Source organism: Somniosus microcephalus, chromosome 1 (genome assembly GCF_052327205.1).
Source record: "Somniosus microcephalus isolate GS21.2 chromosome 1, FLI_Smic_1.0, whole genome shotgun sequence".
Taxonomy (NCBI): domain Eukaryota; kingdom Metazoa; phylum Chordata; class Chondrichthyes; order Squaliformes; family Somniosidae; genus Somniosus; species Somniosus microcephalus.
Window position 1 is genome coordinate 258,199,028 of NC_140987.1, and position 20,482 is coordinate 258,219,509.

A 20,482-nucleotide genomic window follows, 5' to 3' on the forward strand; every position below is an offset into this window, starting at 1 on the left:
TTCAGGCCTTTTGACCTGCTGACTGATCTTGCTTGTGGAAGGCTTTTATTTTGCTAAGTTGGTGGTTGATAGTTTTGAATTGGATGTTTTGGCCTGATATTAACTGTGTGAAGTAAATAAAGACATAAGTGTCAGTGTACATGAGAACCTATCCAAGTTGAGCTTTATCTAATGCTTGCTATTGTTCTTTTAGTGTATAAGGCAATTTCTACAATAAACTATTTAAGTTGCCAGAGCCAAAAAAAATACTGCAACTTGGTCACTCCAAGAAAATGTAGCCTTTTATTTTAAAACTCAGTACTGCTGAACTCCACAAAGTGTTCTGTTTTAATGATCTATTGGTTCTGCAACAAAAACAATCTAAAGTCAATAACAGCAATTTAACAGTTACTATATGCATTATTGTGCCTAAACAGGTTCAGCTTCAGTACATAGACTTTACACTGACCAGGGAATGTGGAGAACTTCAACTAAAATGGTGGCTTGAAATTATAATGAAACAAAGTTTATTCTACAGAGAAAGCCACAATTAGTTATAGCTGTATAAGTATACAATAGGTTTTACATTTCAATCCTTCAAGGTTTCCAGAGTTTAAGGAGACCATCTTCACTGTAGGTTCCAATCAAGTTCTGATGTGGATGATGAGCAATTCCAATAACATCTTTTTCATGAACCTGCAGAATTATACCATAAACAGATGGTTAAATTTACACTCCCACCTATCACTACAAAGGGCCTATAACAGCATGCCAAAGTATTTCACCCCCACCTTCTGCTTTTTCCACCAACAAAAGCAGTATTTTAAATAGCTTGTTTGATGGCAAGATACAGCTTAGCACTTGGATTTATAGAAATGCATTTTATCCCTCTTACCGTCAATGTTCTTTCCAGCTTGCCAGTCACAGTACTGAAACAGTATAGCACAAAATCTTCACCAACACAGTAGATCCATTCACCACGTGGTGACAGACAGCAGCACACAAAATCACCTCCCTCTCTTTTACCAGAGCTGAAGCTCCTCACAATCTGTAACACAGAATGATTGAAATCCAATTTCCTTTAGCCAAAAGAATGATTTCCCTAAAGCAAAGAAAATATATTGTCTTTTAAACAAAAGTAGATTTAATTTGCAATTATAGCTCAATTTTCATTCAAGCATCAGCCGGTTTCTAACTTTTCTATCGAGATAATTTCACAGCCAGTCAGCCCAATTGGTTTATGCTCCTCCCACCCTTCATCTAACCCAGTGGTAGGCAAAATACAGCCCTCCAAGTCATTTTATCCAGCCCACTGGACAGGACAGAAATAGAACACGAGCTGGAGTTTGAGCTGCACATTAGTCAGTGTCGAGTCATGGCTGCTCATCTAGATGACTCTTACCGAAGAAAGAGACTGGCGCTGCGTCTTCTGCCGGTAGCCAGAGTGCGACCGGGGGGGGGGGGGGGGGGGGGGGGTGTTCTCATTGCCATCTAAGACATGGAAGTGGATGCCAGAGCACAAGGACTCCAGGTAATGACACACGATTGTAGATCAGGCCTTGTGAAGCCTCGGGCTCCTGTACTCAACACACTAAAAAGCATCGGAGGCCCTGCAGACTCGAGCCGCTCAGCCAAACAGCCATGTAGACTCAATACAACATATAATCAAACAATCATTTAATTTAATTTAGTAACAAGATTTTACTATTTTACACTACATTGTGTATTTAAGATAGTATCTGACTACTGGAAACTTTGGTTTATCCGGAGGTTATATGTCCGGAATACTCGATCTAACGGCAAAAATCAGGAGCCATTTTCTATATGTTCTTTTAGTTCTCGTTGCTTTTTTCCCCCCCAATCAAGCACTGCAAGGTCTGTAGCTATAGCAACAGCTTCAGCTACAGACGCCTGCAGCTGACTGTTTTGAAGCTGTTGCTATGCAACAGGGTTTGTTGATTCACACAGAGCTTCTCAGTTCCGTATGTTTAAACATTAACTCTGGTATGTCCGGCACTTTTGATGTTACGGCACTAGCTCGGTCCCGTCAGTGCCGGATATCAAAGTTTCCTGTATCTGAATTTATGCTTATAAATTATTGGGATGGTAGAAGTGGGAGTGATGATCAACAGAGTTGACCGGTTTCAAATTTATCAATTTAACACTTTGCTCTCACCAATGACTTAGTAGGGTTATTAATTCTTGCACAATTATTCACTCGTTTTATTATCCCACTTAATTAACATAGCCAAGGCATAATGGACCCAGGTATATTGGACATTGCATTCACTGTTTTTAATTTAAGCCTTTTACCCCATACCATGAACAATTTTAAGTTTGTCATGACTGGAAGAGGGTTATAGAGATTTATGTTGTTGGCCAGTCCCAGTAATAAATAGCACTTGGAAGAAATGTGTATTATAAATGGTACTTGGAAGAAATGTGTATTATAAATGGTACATTGCTTGTGCCCATTCTCAAGTGAAAGTCCACAAACTCTTTAAGCGTCTTGGGTTTTTCTTAGGAGTGATTGTCAACGTACTATGAACAAGCCCAATTTGATGGCTGATCTGGGGCGCAATTTGCAGCATAAATCATATTCTGAGTCGCCTAATTATTTCTGAGTGAGGTTTCAATAGCATATGCAATTTTTAACGGTTGTATAAATGATTTTATCGTTGATTGTGCCTTATACCTTGTTTATACTTGCCAGTGGAAGCAGAATCGATACTTAGATGTTGGGAAAACATCCACCCTCCACTTTTCAATGCGACTTGTAAACCTGTATCACGTTCGTTAGCATATTGATAAGTGTTGTTATTTGTATTAAATGTGAGAACGACATGAAGGGTTCTTCATACAATAAATGCCATAACAAATTTTAATGGTAGTTGTTAACAATTCATTTGATGTTTGTGGCAATGTTCCCTCTAATTCTTTCATCGTGCACAGTTCCTTTAAATTTGCTGCGTGGCCGCTGCGCACCCGGTATCTCTTCCTGCAGCAGGAGCTGGTAAGCAGCCTGCGCGGGATCGCGTACCTTAGGGGGAACACTGTTTGCGGCCCTCAACAACTCGCCAAAACTTAAGTGGCCCTCCAGCCCAAATAATTGCCCACCCCTGACCTAACCCCATCAGCATAACCTATTCCTTGCTCCCTGATCTAGCTTCCCCTTAAATGTATCTATGCTAGTCGCCTCAACTACTCCAGGTGGTAGCGAGTTCCACATTCTCACCACTCTTTCTCCTGAACTCCCTAAGTGGATTTACGGCTCCAAATTACTCCCAAGTAATTTGCCAATTAACTTGTGTTTTTTTCTAATACAGGAAACTTTTTTATCCGGCACCGGCGTGGTGCCAGTTTATCAAAAAGTCCGGATTACAGAGAGGTATAGTAAAAGGTACGAGAGCCCCGTACACAGCAACAGATCCAGGCTTCCATGTTGCTTAGCAACAGGTGCAGGAACCCCGGCCACAAGATCCAGGCGTCCCTGTTGCTTAGCAACAGGTGCAGGAACCCCGGTTACACAGCCACAGATCCAGGAACGGCCACTAATATGAAGTAAAACTTACCTGAACTTACTCCTGAATTTTGTAGGTTAACAGAGATTTCCGGTTATTTAGGTGCCGGTAAATCAAGAGTTTCCTGTACACCATATTAACCAAATTGCTCTTGCTATCTGTTTATTTTTCTCCCAACCCAACATCTCTCCTGAAGGCAATTCCATAGACCCCAGTGACGAAGTGGCTACTTTTCACATACAAAGCCAGTGAGTACTAGCAGGCTATTGAATCCTTACTGTACTAGTGCAATGATTGAGAAAGGCTTTTTTACAAAAATAAATGAAACAATCTACGAGAAAGACAAACAAAAATCCAAGGAAAGGATCAGAAGACGACAAAAATTGAGATTTAAGAAAGAGAAAACTTGTAAATTTAAGAGTCTCATTACACTTTTGTAAATTATCATTCAGCAAATTTTATATTAAGTATTTTCTGAATAAGCCAAAATTGAGATTTTTTCCCCAATATCTAAGTGATTACTTTCTTTTGTCTAAAATATAAATATCCAGTGGTTACATTAAAAAGCAACCCATCACCTTATTAAAAATCTTACATGTCTCATGCTTTCAATGAAAGCAAGACAATTATAAGCTTGCTTTATGAGCGAAGTAGTGCTTAAAAAAAACTCATCCACTCCCTTCATCGAAAACGAACCACTATAGTAAACTGGTGTGCAGCCATACCTGCCCCTGCATGTTCATGATGACTACTGTATTTGACCGGTTACACACTACAAAATGTTCAGGATTCTTTGGCAGCAGGTGTACGCTGTTCACTGTGATATCAGTACCAGCAGAGCTTCCCAATGACTTGAAGGTATTTGCACACTCTGTTGTCTTCACATTCCAGATCTGCAAGCGAGACGATAAAAATATTTCACTCAACTCAAAATACCTTCAGTCTCTTTACATTAAAGCATGACATTGAAAGTTTATGGTGTTCATTTCACTTTTGTGAAAGCCACATAGAACATAAGCACACACACATACACTTTCAGATCAAACCAAGTGTTTCCCATTTGTCAGTCTTGGCTAAAGCCCAGATATGATTCTACTAATTGTTATGTACATTGGTCCAGATGCAGAAAGGTTCATTTTTACTTAACCCTAAAGGCTACTTAAAGGGACAGAGGAAGGGGAAATTACACATCAAATTTTACAACCAACAATTCCAATGATTTTAATACAAGTTTAGTCATGAATAAAAACTTCTCTTAGATAAATTACAGCCGATTTGAATGGTTAAACTGCATTTCATTGATTCCCCAACACCACAAGCATGTAATGCCCGACCTACTGGTACACTTTTTTCCATTAGTTCATGGGAGGTGGGCATCGCCGACAAGGCCAGCATTTATTGCCCATCCCTAATTGTCCTCGAGAAGGTGGTCTTGAACTGCTGCAGTCCTTGTGGTGATGGTACTCCCACAGTGCTGTTAGGGAGGGAATTCCAGGATTTTGACCCAGCGACAATGAAGGAACGGCGATATATTTCCAAGTCAGGATGGTGTGTGACTTGGAGGGGAACTTAGAGGTGATGGTGTTTCTATGCGCCTGCTGTCGCAGGTTTGGGAGGTGCTGCCAAAGAAGCATTGGCGAGTTGCTGCAGTGCATCTTGTAGATGGTACACACTGCAGCCATGGTACGCCGGTGGTGGAGGGAGTGAATGTTTAAGGTGGTGGATGGGGTGCCAATCAAGCAGGCTGCTTTGTCCTGGATGGTGTCAAGCTTCTTGAGTGTTGTTGGAGCTGCACTCATCCAGGCAAGTGGAGAGTATTCCATCACACTCCTGACTTGTGCCTTGTAGATGGTGGAAAGGCTTTGGGGTGTCAGGAGGTGAGACACTCGCTGCAGATTACCCAGGCTCTGACCTGCCCTTGCAGCCACAGTATTTATGTGGCTGGTCCAGTTAAGTTTCTGGTCAATGTTGACCCCCCCCCCCCCCCCCCTCCAGGATGTTGATGGTGGGGGAATTTGGCAATGGTAATGCCGTTGAATGTCAAGTGGCAGTGGTTAGACGCTCTCTTGTTGGAAATAGTCATTTCCTGGCACTTGTGTGTCGTGAATGTTGCCTGCCACTAATCAGCCCAAGCCTGAATGTCGTCCAGGTCTTGCTGCATGCGGGCATGGACTGCTTCATTATCTGAGGAGTTGTGAATGGAACTGAACACTGCAATCATCAGCAAACATCCCCACTTCTGACCTTATGATAGAGGGAAGTTCATTGATGAAGCAGCTGAAGATAGTTGGGCCTAGGACATTGCCCTGAGGAACTCCTGCAGCGATGTCCTGGGGCTGAGATGATTGACCTCCAACAAATACAACCATCTTCCTTTGGGCTAGGTATGGCTCCTGCCAGAGGAGAGTTTTCCCCAATTCCAATTGACTTTAATTTTACTAGGGCTCCTTGATGCCACATTCGGTCAAATGCTGCCTTGATGTCAAGGGCAGTCACTCTCACCTCACCTCTGGAATTCAGCTCTATTGGCCATGTTATTAACCCAACATGAAAAAGTTTTCACATTCACAGATTTCTCACTAGTGTACGTCATCTTCCATTCATTAAGTACCTTTACACTGCCATCAGAGGATGCACTCAAAATGTAATGTCCATCTTGTGTAAAAGTCACTTCATTAACAAATGATGTATGACCTCTGAACTCCTTCAACGTTTTTCCAGACTTCAGTCCATGAATCCTAACAAAAAGGGTAAAAAAAAAAATTATATCACCAGCTGTTTGACAGACTGCCCTTTCCTCGGCCAAGTAATCAGGCAAGTGTCAAAGGATCAAAGGCGAATCTTAATCTTGATTTCTCCTTTATCCGTGTGGAGCTGGGGGAAGGGGAAAAAAAGAAAAGCATCTCATCTCTGCTGACGCCCACCCACCCCCCCAGCACTCCCCACCTAACAGATCAAGAACTTGAACATGGCATTATGAGCAACAAAAGATGATGCATTATAGCACTAACAAAATGCATCCCCTCTAGAATATGAATCATAACATCTCCTTCTCAAAAAAGAAAATAATTTTAGAAGCTCACTATCCCTATTTGAAATAAACTATAGTACCGGACAGTTTGCACCTGGGCAGGGCTGGAACCAATGTCCGAGGGGGAGTGTTTGCTAGTGCTCTGGGGGAGGGTTTAAACTACAATGGCAGGGGGTTGGGAACCTGAGCAGGGGGACAGAGGAAAGGGAAACAAGGATAAAAGCAAAAGAAAGGAAGGAGAAAAACAAAAGTGTCAGTCAGAGAAATCAATGGTTTAAATCAAACATGGCCACAGTAAATAATAATTCTAATAGGTCTAAGAGCGTTAAAAAAATAAGCCTGAAGGCTGTGTGTCTTAATGCGAGGAGCATTCGTAATAAGTTGGATGAATTAGCTGCGCAAATAGAGGTAAACGAATGTGATTTGGTTGGGATTACGGAAACGTGGCTCAAGGATGGCCAAGGCTGGGAACTCAACATCCAGGGGTATTCGATATTCAGAAAAGATAGGCAAAAAGGAAAGGGAGGTGGGGTAGCATTACTGGTTAAAGAAGGAATTAACACAATTGTAAGGAAGGATATTAGCTCTGATGATGTGGAATCTGTATGGGTAGAATTGAGAAATACCAAGGGGCAGAAAACATTAGTGGGAGTGGTATATAGACCTCCAAACAGTAAGGCGGAGGTTGGGGATGGCATTAAAAGGGAAATTAAAGAAGCGTGCAATAAGGGCACAGCAGTCATCATGGGTGACTTTAATCTACATATAGATTGGGCTAACCAAATTAGTAACAATACTGTGGAGGAGGAATTCCTGGAGTGTTTACGGGATGGTTTCCTGGACCAATATGTCAAGGAACCAACCAGAGATCAGGCCATCTTAGACTGGCTATTATGTAACGAGAAAGGATTAATTAGCAATCGTGTTGTACTAGGCCCCTTGGGTCGGAGCGATCATAATATGATCGAATTCTTCATTAAGATGGAGAATGAAGTAGTTGACTCAGAGACTAGGGTCCTAAATTTAAATAAAGGAAACTACGATGGCCTGAGACGCGAGTTGGGTAGGATTGATTGGGGAATGTCACTCAAAGGGTTGACGGTGGATAGGCAATGGCAAACATTCAAAGACCGCATGGATGAACAACAGAATTTGTTCATCCCAGTTTGGCATAAAAATAAAACAAAAAAGGTGACTCAACCGTGGCTAACAAGGGAAATTAGGGATAGCATAAGATCCAAGGAGATGGCATATAAGTTGGCCAGAAAAAGCAATAATCCTGAGGATTGGGAGCAATTTAGGATTCAACAAAGGAGGACAAAGGGATTAATTAAGAAGGGGAAAATAGAGTATGAGAGTAAGCTTGCGAGGAACATAAAAACTGACTGTAAAAGCTTTTATAGATATGTGAAGAGAAAAAGATTGGTGAAGTCAAGCGTAGGTCCCTTGCAGTCAGAATCAGGGGAATTTATAATGGGGAACAAAGAAATGGCTGACCAACTAAATACATACTTTGGTTCTGTCTTCATAAAGGAGGACACAAATAACCTCCCAGAGATGCCGGGGAACATAGGGTCTGATGGAAGGGAGGAACTGAAAGAAATCAGTATTTGTAGGGAAATGGTGTTAGGGAAATTGATGGGATTGAAGGCCGATAAATCCCCAGGGCCTGATAATCTACATCCTAGGGTACTTAAGGAAGTGGCCTAGAAATAGTAGATGCATTGCTGATCATCTTCCAACATTCGATGGAATCTGGAACAGTACCCATGGATTGGAGGGTAGCTAATGTAACCCCACTATTCAAAAAAGGTGGTAGAGAGAAAACAGGGAATTACAGACCGGTAAGCCTGACATCAGTAGTGGGGAAAATGCTAGAGTCCATTATAAAAGATGTAATAGCAGAGCACTTGGAAAACAGTGACAGGATCGGACAAAGTCAACATGGATTCACAAAAGGTAAATCGTGCTTGACTAATCTACTGGAATTTTTTGAGGATGTAACTGGTAAAATAGATAAGGGAGAACCAGTGGATGTGGTGTATCTGGACTTTCAGAAGGCCTTCGATAAGGTCCCGCATAAGAGATTAGCGTGAAATGTTAAGGCACATGGGATTGGGGGCAAGGTATTGACTTGGATAGAGAACTGGTTGGCAGACAGAAAGCAAAGAGTTGGAATAAACGGGTCTTTTTCCAAGTGGCAGGCAGTGACTAGTGGGGTACCGCAGGGATCGGTCCTTGGACCCCAGCTATTCACAATATATATTAATGATCTAGACAAGGGAACTAGATGTAATATCTCCAAATTTGCAGACGGCACAAAGCTGGGTGGGCGTGTGTGCTGTGAGGAGGATGTCGAGAAACTCCAGGATGATTTGGACATGTTGGGTGATTGGGCAGAAACATGGCAGATGCAATATAACATGGATAAATGTGAGGTTGTCCACTTTGGTGGCAAAAACAGGAAGGCAGATTATCTAAATGGCAATAGATTGGGAGAAGGGGAAGTGCAACGAAACCTGGGTGTCCTTGTGCACCAGTCGCTGAAGGTAAGCATGCAGGTGCAGCAGGCGGTTAAGAAGGTAAATGGTATGTTGGCCTTCGTAGCAAGAGGGTTTGAGTACAGGAACAAGGGTGTCTTGCTGCAGTTGTACAGGGCCTTGGTGAGACCACATCTTGAGTATTGTGTGCAGTTTTGGTCGCCTTATCTGAGGAAGGATGTTCTTGCCATGGAAGGAGTTCAGCGAAGATTCACCAGGCTGATACCTGGGATGGCAGGAATGACGTATGAGGAGAGATTGGGTGAATTGGGCTTAAACTCGCTGGAGTTTAGAAGAATGAGAGGTGATCTCATTGAAACTTATAAAATTCTGACAGGACTGGACAGACTAGATGCAGGAAGGATGTTCCCGATGGTCAGGGAGTCCAGAACCAGGGGACACAGTCTAAGGATAAAGGGTAGGCCATTTAGCACAGAAATGAGGAGGAACTTCTTCACCCAGAGAGTGGTGAACCTGTGGAACTCTCTACCACAGAAGGCGGTGGAGGCCAGTTCATTAAATATATTCAAGGAGTTGGATCTATTTCTTAAAGCTAAAGGGATCAAGGGGTATGGGGAGAAAGCAGGGACCGGGTACTGAATTTGGATGATCAGCCATGATCGCACTGAATGGTGGAGCAGGCTCGAGGGGTCGAATGGCCTACTCCTGCTCCTATCTTCTATGTTTCTATGTTTACCAGCATTTGATTATGTGTCTTTCACCTTTATACCATCTTTGGGTTACCCGAGTTAGAACAAGGGATACTATGCTACCATTCTGAAACATTATCCTAAATGCCATTAAGGAGTGACAAAATACATCATATATCTTATTTAGATTTGGTCAGATCAGAATTACAAGATGGTCCAGAATGAATAATGATTCATCCAATTCTGCCAGACTCATATACACCTTCTAAACTATCTGCGCCTCCTAAACAGATTGTGAGAGTCACAGCATCAGTGAAAAGTGAAAGATTTTATACTGCAGCTTTATTCTATGCTGAATTTTCAGCTCCCGAGATTAGCTATTGCAATTCACAAACCTTATACAAAAGCTCAAAAGGTGTATTCCAATCCAGCATAAGACTTCTTCCCAGGATATGTTAGAATATTCCATGAGCTCCCCCATCCCCCCACAAAAGCATTTCTGTCATGAGATATGGCCGGGGGGGGGGAGGGCATGGGACCATTGAGGCAAATAAAATTACATCTCACCGGATTGTTTGATCAAAAGACGCAGAGAGAATCTGACTACTGTCTTTGGAGAAACTGAGGCAGGTTACTCCCTTACTGTGAGCACGTTCAAATCGGCGTAGACACTGACCACTCTGAATCTTCCACACCTGTGGGGCAACCAACATATTTGTTCAGGATTTAGTATCCCAGCCCTCATGAGCATCTTTACATTTGCAATGCAAAATTCCTATAGTTGAAAATTTCACATTGATCATTCATGATCACATAGGAAATAGGAGCAGGAATAGGCCACCTGGTCCCTCGAGCCTGCTCCGCCATTCAATAAGATCATGGCTGATCTTGGGCTCAAAGCCACTTCCCTGTCCACTCCCCATAACCCTTCACTCCCATTTCTTGCAGAAATCTGTCTATCTCCACCTTAAATGTATTTAATGACCCAGCCTCCACAGCTCTCTGGGGCAGAGAATTCCACAGATTTACGACCCTCAGAGAAGAAATTCCTCCTCATCTCAGTTCTAAAAGGGCGACTCTTTATTCTGAAACTAGAACTCGAGGGCATAGATTTCCTCACGAGGGGAAACATCCTCTCTGCATCTACCTTGTCAAGCCCTCTCAGTATCTTACATGTTTCAATAAGATCACCTCTCATTCTCCTAAATTCCAATGAGTATAGGCCCAACCTACTCAACCTTTCTTCATAAGTCAACACCCTCATCTCAGGAATCAACCGTGTGAATCGTCTCTGAACTGCCTCCAATGCAAGTATATCCTTCCTTAAATAAGTAGACCAAAACTGTACGCAGTACTCAAGGTGTGGTCTCACCAATACCCTGTACAGATGTAGCAGGGCTTCCCTGCTTTTATACTCCAGACCCCTTGCAATAAAGGCCAACATTCCATTTGCCTTTTTGATTGCTTGCTGTACCTGCATGTTAACTTTTTGTGTTTCATGCACAAGGACCCCCAGGTCCCTCTGAACTGTAGCATTTTGTAATCTCTAGCCATTTAAGTAATAATTTGCTTTTTTATTTTTCCTGCCAAAGTGGATAACCTTGCACTTTCCCACATTATACTCCATCTGCCAAATGCTTGTCCACTCACTTAGCCTGTCTATATCTCTTTGCAGATTCTTTTGAATCCTCTGCACAACTTGCTTTCCCACCCATCTTTGTATCATCCACAAACTTGGCTACATTACACTCGGTCCCTTCATCCAAGTCATTAATGTAGACTGTAAATAGTTGAGGCCCCAGCACCGATCCCTGTGGCACCCCACTAGTTACCGTTTGCCAATCGGAAAATGACCCATTTATCCTGACACTCTGCTTTCTGTTAGTTAGCCAATTCTCTATCCATGCTATTACCCCCCAACTCAGTGAGCTCTTATCTTATGCAGTAACCTTTTATGTGGCACCTTATCGAATGCCTTCTGAAATCCAAGTACACCACATCCACTGTCTCACCCTTATCCACCCTGCTCATTACATCCTCAAAGAACTCCAGTAAATTTGTTAAACATGATCTCCCTTTCATAAAACCATGCGGACTCTGTTTGACTGCATTATGATTTTCCAAATGCCCTGCTACTGCTTCCTTAATGAAGGACTCCAGCATTTTCCCCAACGACAGATGTTAGGCTAACTGGTCTATAGTTTCCTGCTTTCTGTCTCCCTCCTTTCTTAGATAGGGGTGTTACATTTGCGGTTTTCCAATCCACTGGGACCTCTCCAGAGTCCAGGGTATTTTGGTATATTGCAACCAATGCATCCACTATCTCTGCAGCCACTTCTTTTAAGACCCTGGGATACAGGCCATCTGGTCCAGAGGACTTGTCGTCTTTTAGTTCCATTATTTTACCAAGTACTTTTTCCTTAGTGATAGCGATTGTCTTTAGTTCCTCCCTCCCTATAGCCCCTTGATTATCCATTATTGGGATGTTGTTAGTGTCTTCTACCGTGAAGACAGATACAAAATATTTGTTCAGAGTCGCTACCATTTCCCCGTTCCCCATTATTAATTCCCCATTCTCATCCTCTAAGGGACCAATGTTTACTTTAGCTACTCTCTTCCTTTTTATATACCTGTAGAAGCTCTTACTTTCTGTTTTAATATTTCTTGCCAGTTTACTCTCATAATTCATCTTATCTCTCTCACTTTTTTAGTCACCCGTTGCTGGTTTTTTAAAATTTCCCAATCCTCTGGCCTCCCACCAATCTTGGCAACATTGTATGTTTGTGGGAGCTTGCAGTGTGCAAATTGGCTGCCGCATTTCTCACAATACAATAGTGACTACACTTCAAAAGTACTTCATTGCTGTAAAGCGCTTTGGCGTGTCCTGAGGTTGTGAAAGGTGCTATTGAAGTGCAAGTCTTTCTTTATTAACAAATCACATTGCAAAACAATCTTTTTAGCTCTTATTTAAAAAGAATTGAGTGGTGCTGACCTACACTCTCCTGCCTGTGTGATTGGAAGAAACCAGGGTTACAGTGCTGAGATAAGCACCATTTGTATGCAAAACTCACGGCAAGAGTTTGATCTCCATTGCAAAAAAAACCTCAAAATAAGCAAGATTGTAACATACTTTTAATCTTTTTGGCTCAATTTTACTTTCTTTACAGGAAGGGGATGGAAAGGGAGTCACTAAATTACACTACAAAGAAACATTTCATAGCTGTTATAAAAATTGTGCATCATTAAAAAAAACTTTTTTATTAAAGGAAAACAATGTGGGGAAGTGAAAAATGTAGAAAGACTTGTAAGCAATTACCAATGAATGCACAATGAAGGTAAAGAAGCAGCTTGTCATAAACCAGTGGTGAGTATTGTGTTGAACTCTTAATATCAAAGATCTAGTTGTTTGTCCCTCCTATCATTCAGCCGTGGCTCAGTGGCTAGCACTCTCGTATCTGAGTCACAAGGTTGAGCCCCAGAGACTTGAGCACAAAAATCTAGGCTGACACTCCAGCACTGAGGGAGTGCTGCACTGTCGGAGGTGTCGTCTTTTGGATGAGACCTTAAACCAAGGACCAGTCTGCTTTCTCAAGTGGACACAAAATATCCCACGGGCACTATTTCAAAGAAGAGCAGAGAAGTTCTCCCCAATGTATAGGCCAATATTTATCCCTCAATCAACATCACTAAAAATGATTATCTGGTTATGCAAGTCTTTCTTTCAATATTCTCCAAATGGCAGAGTCAGCACATGGATATTTTCATAGTCTTCCAACAGTCCACAGAAATCAGCAACTTGCATAAGGTTAATTCTGTTGATCTCTGCACTTAACCCTAGTTATCCTTCTAATCACAGGCTTCAGCTCACACCTTTATCCACCAAGATCACTTAATCTGAAATCCATCATAAATAGAGGTCAAATGCTAAGGGAGCTGTGGGATGGAATTTATACAATCTACTCCTGATAATTCAAAGTTATTTTTAAATGCTGGAAATTCAAATTATCCACCAATTTAAATAACAAAGGTGGAAATTTAGTGCTGGCAAAAATTTGAATGAAGCAACTTTGAACAAATAGGTACAGACTGTATGTTGATCTAACATGACATGTACATTAACAGAAGCACCGCAGGTAGGACATGGTTATATCTCACATTTCCTCATTGTATACTCTTATTGAAGCTGCATGTTACATGTTTTATTAATTACACAGAATTACATATATATTAGAATATACAGCACAGAACCGGGCCATTCGGCCCAACTGGTCCATGCCAGTGTTTATGCTCCACACGAGCCCACTCGCACCCCTCTTCATCTCACCCTATCTGCATAACCTTCTATTCATTTCTCCCTCATATGTTTATCTGGCTTCCCCTCAAATGCATTTATGCTAGTCGCCTCAACTACTGCATGTGCTAGCAAGTTCAACATTCTAACCATTCTCTTACTTGCCTAAATATTAATATATAAACGACACTAATGGAAGGATGCTTGTCATGTGTTTTTTTTTGCCTCAGATCCAATTGTTTTTCCTACTCTGACCAGCTCCACGAAATACAAAATTACTGCATGGAAATGGCCTCAAATGTGATGAAATATCACTGTTGCAAGTGAATTAATGCAGTCAATTCAAAAGAAAAAAACAACAGCTTTGCAAGCTTTACATTTTTGTAAAACCTTTTCTCAATTTAGCTACCCACCTTAATCTTTCCGTCCTGTGCTCCTGTTGCCAACATTTCAGTGTCACGACTGAAACACATGCAAAGGACCGCATCGTCCATCATCATGAAGTTATCTTGTGCCTGGTACTTCAGATCCTAGAAAGTGGCATTAGGGGAAATAAGAAAAGGATTAAGTATCCATCACTGAAAGGGGCTGTGTTGATACAATAGCCGCACATCCACCCGTTAAACAGCCACACTGTTGCAAAGTTTTACTAATGAGATCAAACAAAACAAGTCAGGCAGACCTCTACTAGCTATGCCATCACTCACCACACCCAACGACAAAACAGCTAATGGGAAACAGTTAATCAGCTAACAATTCAAAATATATTAATATATACTGCGATCAAACTTAATTGTACACTTACTCTTCAGTGATATAGTAAGTCATCCTATTATATAAAATGAGATACAGTACCCTTTACTAATATTCCACAAATTACACTTTTAGCAACGAACAATTAATAAATACAGGTGAAATTAGACGCAGACGGTGATCTGCTTCACATGATTAACCAGGAAATGCACCCAATCAAAATGGAAAGCTATTGATAGATTCTGTATATCCAGCCACATCCTCTAAAATCTGAACTTGGATAGTTATTTTGTATACTTTTGTTCAGCAGATACCAAATTGATTGATTTAGCATCAGTGGAAGACGCAGAGTTTTTTTGTTTTTTTTTTATAAAAGAAAAGGTTCTTCTTGATGTCCTTCTGCACGCTAGAGTACTGTGTGCATGTTAAACCATTCAAAACCAGTGCTAAATTTACTGCAAGTGGAATTTTAAAATTTGCTCAAATATTCATACATCTGACCTCTTTAAAAGAAATTAAAAATGTTAAAAAGAAATATATGTTCAAATGAGTCATTCCTGTATTTGTTTTTTTTAAATATTTCACCTGAACCCCTAATAGCACGGAGTGAACTGGCTGGGAAAAGCCACTGAACTCAACAGCACGGAACAGCGAAATGGATATTACAATGCCGAAGCACCAGAAACAGCTAAAGGTTCGTGATAATTACTTGTAACGGTTTGATTTTTAAGGGGGCTGGACGGAGAAACTCAGTCTTTAAACTGCCATGTAGCAAGACATCCCCCCACCGCCCGCCCTCCTGTACTTACTGATGCGCTATCAATTACTCATAAAAGACCGAGAGTTAGAAGAGTAACCAAAGGCTTTTATTAACAACAGAATGGAGGTCTGCCTCGAGTGGTCGACAGGCCCAGGATACAAAGGGCTGGGGAGCAGTCACCTTTATACTAGGACCTGTGGGAGGAGTCAGCCGAGGCATGTCCAGGCATGTACACAGTGGAATACAAACAGGACAAACAGGAATACAAACAGTGGTTTACCACACTTACCTTTCTAATTTTGCCAGTGGTGAAGTTCCACACTTCAATAAAGCCATCCACGGAACCTGTAACCAGATACTGACCATCTGGAGAGAACCGAGCACACTCCACATGGGACTTCTGACCAAACTGTTCAAAAATACAATATTGTTCAAATCATAAACATAGAAACATAGTCCAAAGATGTGCAGGTTAGGTTGATTGGCTATGATAAATTGACCCTTAGTGTTAGGGGGATTAAATACGTGGGGTTACAGGGATAGGGTGGGATATGTGTTGGTGTAGGGGTTACGGGGATCGGGTGGGATATGTGTCGGTGCAGGCTCGATGGGCCGAAATGGCCTCTATCTGCACTGTGGGGTTTCTGTGAGTTCTGTGAGAAGATAGGAGCAGGAGTAGGCCATTCGGCCCCTCGAGCCTGCTCCGCCATTCAATGAGATCATGGCTGATCATCCAAATTCAGTACCCTGTCCCTGCTTTCTCCCCATATCCCTTGAGCCTTAAGAAATATATCCAACTCCTTCTTGAATATATTTAATGAATTGGCCTCAACTGCCTTCTGTGGTAGAGAATTCCACAGGTTCACCACTCTCTGGGTGAAGAAATTCCTCCTCATCTCAGTCCTAAATGGCTTACCCCTTATCCTTAGACTGTGACCCCTGGTTCTGGACTCCCCCGCCATCGGGAATATCCTTCCTGCATCAAGTCTGTCTAGTCCTGTTAGAATTTTATAAGTTTCAATGAGATAAATAACACAAACTACGTTATCCCGAACTTTCCAATGAATTGTGTTACCCTTATGGCACCTAGTTGTTCGCTGGAGTTAAAGGTACTGAATTCCCCTTTCTTCCCTCCAAATCTGAAAGTTACATTTAAATAAAAGCTTGAAATTACTTGAAAAACGTTATTTTTAAAATTTAAAAACATCCTGCTTACCCAAAAAGTTAATCTATCAATGATTCTTCAAGACGCCAGAATAAAACGTGAACAGATCTTAGCTGGGCTCAGTTATTAAATGGGTATTTGCATGAATGGCTTAATTAATGCCTTCGGGCTTGGAGTTCAGCTTGATCCTGTTTTGTAACGTGCCTACTGAGTACCTTGTGTTTCACTAAAGCGAATTAAAACATTTACCTTGATGTGCCTGCTGAGTTGAGTGGGGAATTTCTCCTCTTCTACATCTTTCACAGCTGCTTTACCTCTGAACAAGTCAATCGTCATTCCTGGAGGCAGCAGGCCCTGATGCTGCTGCCATTTTAATGCCTGGAGCAACCAAAGAAATAGATTCGCAAGGGGGCAACATTTTATCACATATAAAATGACTTAAATATAGACAATAAATGCAGAAAGCTGGAAATGAATGATTTCCATTCTTGATTAATATTATCGGCTAGGTTTTCCAATAGTAACACCGACTGTAAACCCTCCATTTTAAATGGGTTATCGTCAACATTACAACAGGAATACCTCAGTCAATATTTCTTACATGGCTTTAATTTAACAATCTGCAACATGAAAATGATCTTCTGCAGCACAATAATTCTCTATACTCAAATGAAGCTGAATGTTTTGCTCTTAGAACTTTAATTAATACAGAAGTTAAAAAGATAACCCATTGGCATATCACAATGCAAATTGCTTATTCTTTGTGCATGGAACATAGAACCGGAGGAGGCCCCTCGAGCCTATTCCGCCATTCAGTTAGATCAATGACTGATCTGTATCTTTAACTCCATCTACCCACCTTGGTTCTGAAACCCTCAATACCCTTGCCTAACAAAAATCTGCCAATCTCACTTCAAACTCCCTGTGCCAAAATATTTCAACTGCTCATTCCACAATACTCCCATCTGGAGTATTGTGTCCAATTCTGGGCACCACACTTTAGGAAGGACATAAAGGTTTTGGAGAGGGTACAGAAGAGATTCACTAGAATGGTTCTAGGGATGAGGGAATACCGTTACGTGGATAGACTGGAGAAGCTGGGGTTGTTCTCCTTAGAGCAGGGAAGGGTAAGAGGAGATTTGATATAGAGGTGTTTAAAATAATGAAGGATTTAGATAGAATAAATAAAGAGAAACTGTCTCCAATGGCTGAAAGGTAGATAACAAGACGGCACAGATTAAAGATGTTTGCCATAAGAAGCAGAGGCGAGATGAGGAAATTTTTTTTTACGCAACGAGTGGTTAGGATTTAGAATGCATCGCCTGATAAGGTGGTGGAAACAGATTCAATAGCAGGCTTCAAAAAGCAAGTGGATAAATACTTGCAGGGATATGGGGAAAGAGCAGGGGAGTGGGACTAACTGGACTACTCTTCTAAAGAGTCGGCGCAGACTCAATGGGCCAAATGGCCTCCTTCTATGCTATATTATTCCATGATTCTATGAGGGCTCCTGATCAGGTTTAAAGATCTAATGTTTCAGTATATGGAAGTCCCATTTTTTTTTCCTCTTGCAACTGTTCCATTTCTGATACCAAAGCCACAGCAGATTTAGGACATCCGTTGCAGTTGGCTTCAGGATAAATAAAGATTAACCCATCATCCAAGGTGTGGGTTGTTGGCTATAATTTTACTGCAGTTTGCAACACTTAACAGATTAGAATATGGATTTTGCAACCATTCAGATCAAGTCGTTCTCCTTTTCCTCCCTCGGAATAAATAAGAATATTGAACAAATGATAGACAAGAGGGAGCTATAATAATGCACTAAGTGGGCAGTGGAATTGAGTTATGTTATATCTTAATGGAAAAAAACTAGAACACATTGTTATAAGCCATCCATTACCCTTTGTAGCTAATTTTAAATGTGTGCACTGGAGTGACAGTTCTATTGATCTCAAAAAGTGCACTTCAAAGATGATATATTTCTTAAAGCTTTTAATACTTATTATTTAACACCCGTGTGTGCAGACACATCAGGAAGCATCTTCCAAACAATAGTCAGTGCTATATTTTTGCTGCAAACGACTTATTAAGTCTCTTTCACCCATGGACATTAAACAGAATGCAATAGGTATTGTACGCTTACCTGACCCAACAAAGCCATGAGACGCGAGGGAGGCACCACACTGACTTCTCCTGCCAATGCCTGAGCAATGGCGGCTCTTCGCTTCTCTTTACTGCTGCCATCTGGGTAAGCCTGAGTAGAAACATAAAACAATACACTGAGACATGATGGATAATCTAGAAGTATAACTTCACAAACTCCAATTTATAAAATACCTGTGCTGGTTAAAAATAAATGTCCCATTCACCTACTTCACAGTAGCTCTGTTGCAATTACAGCCAGCGAGGTGTTGCTGAGGGTTTTTTTTTAAATGCAAGAAGTAAATTCAGTAGGACCCAGCTGCAATGTGTTGTACTTTGTATTGACATGGAGTCAAAAGGTACTACAAGATCAGGAGAATTTTTTTTAATGCAGTGAGTTATGATGATCTGGAATGCACTGCCTGAAAGGGCGGTGGAAGCAGATTCAATTAGTAACTTTCAAAAGGGAATTGGATAAATACTTGAAGGGTAAAAATTTGCAGAGCTATGGTGAAAGGGCAGGGGACTGGGACTAATTGGACAGCTCTTTCAAAGAGCCGGTACAGGCACGATGGGCCAAATGGCCTGTCTGTGCTTTATCGATAATTTCATAACAAATATATGTGAGACATTCAAATAGATACCCACAACCTCCATGCATCACCCCTCCACACCTTTACGTTTGGTATACTTGCACAAAAATAAATATTACCACATTACCATTGAAAGGTAAACGGAGATCAATAGTAGGTAGCTCATGGGGCCCACAGAAATGTAGGTCTCTGATGCCATCAGATCTCCAGCTTTAAATATGTATGTGCCATTGCTGGTGGAAGATCTGAGCATCTGATGTCAACTGCACACCTTTAATATAAAACTACCTATAGCAGAAAAGTGCAGTCATGTTCAATGTGGCTGCAAATTGATCACAGACATTTCCAAATACATAACCCTTCACTGAGATGCCATAGCCTCCAACAGTATGAATAGCCATCTAGCAGAGAAATAAAACGCCCTTTCACTTTATACAATATTCAAAGACACCAGTTATTTATCAATAAGGATCATTAAAATCATTACCGATTTAAAAACCGTGGCTTCTTGGGGTCCTTTTTGAGGTTCTATTTTTAGCATGAATAAGCCAAAGAAGCTCTGGGGAGGGGGGGGGGGGGGGTGGCGGTCAGGGGAGAAATTAAATCCCAAAACAGAGGTAAATTTGGAGAAAATTAGTAAAGATCTATTATTTTCATGGAGCTTTTTAATTTAGCTGACTTTATGCATTGTTAAATTCATGAAAATGAAATGAATGCAAGTTATTTGTACAGCAAGCAGTCTTTGGTGTCAAGACAATGAAAATGAAATACAATCCATAATGTTAAAATCGGATTTAACACATGAAATTAGAAAAGTTTAATATTCTACAGGGAAGGAAAGAAATGGAGATTTTTTTTTTTTTTTTTAAATAATGAGCTGTAGATTTTTTTTGGTTCTGAAAAAAATAGCCAAACCTATTGTACAACTCAAGCTTGAAAAAAATACCGTTGGTAATGTTTTTAATTTGAGTATTAATCTTGGTTTCTTGTAATCCTTGACAAACAAGCGCAGTTTCTATTTACAAAAAGTGCTGCGCAGTTTTGACGGTGCTAA

At 41.1% G+C, this 20,482-nt stretch overlaps 1 protein-coding gene across 1 annotated transcript in view; it reads right to left on the reverse strand.

Moving 5' to 3' along the window:
• Positions 1-263: 263 nt before the first annotated feature.
• The window catches only part of smu1a (SMU1 DNA replication regulator and spliceosomal factor a), a 28,213-nt gene continuing 7,994 nt past the window's right edge, over positions 264-20,482 (reverse strand). The window contains exons 4-12 of the mRNA XM_085992658.1: positions 18,837-18,947; positions 16,940-17,068; positions 15,815-15,934; positions 14,426-14,542; positions 10,289-10,416; positions 6,112-6,238; positions 4,226-4,393; positions 875-1,027; positions 264-675 (exon numbers count right to left, since the gene is read on the reverse strand). Coding sequence (XP_085848784.1) covers positions 577-675; positions 875-1,027; positions 4,226-4,393; positions 6,112-6,238; positions 10,289-10,416; positions 14,426-14,542; positions 15,815-15,934; positions 16,940-17,068; positions 18,837-18,947 — 1,152 coding nt within the window. The 3' untranslated portion in view covers positions 264-576. The remainder of the gene's footprint in view (positions 676-874; positions 1,028-4,225; positions 4,394-6,111; positions 6,239-10,288; positions 10,417-14,425; positions 14,543-15,814; positions 15,935-16,939; positions 17,069-18,836; positions 18,948-20,482) is intronic.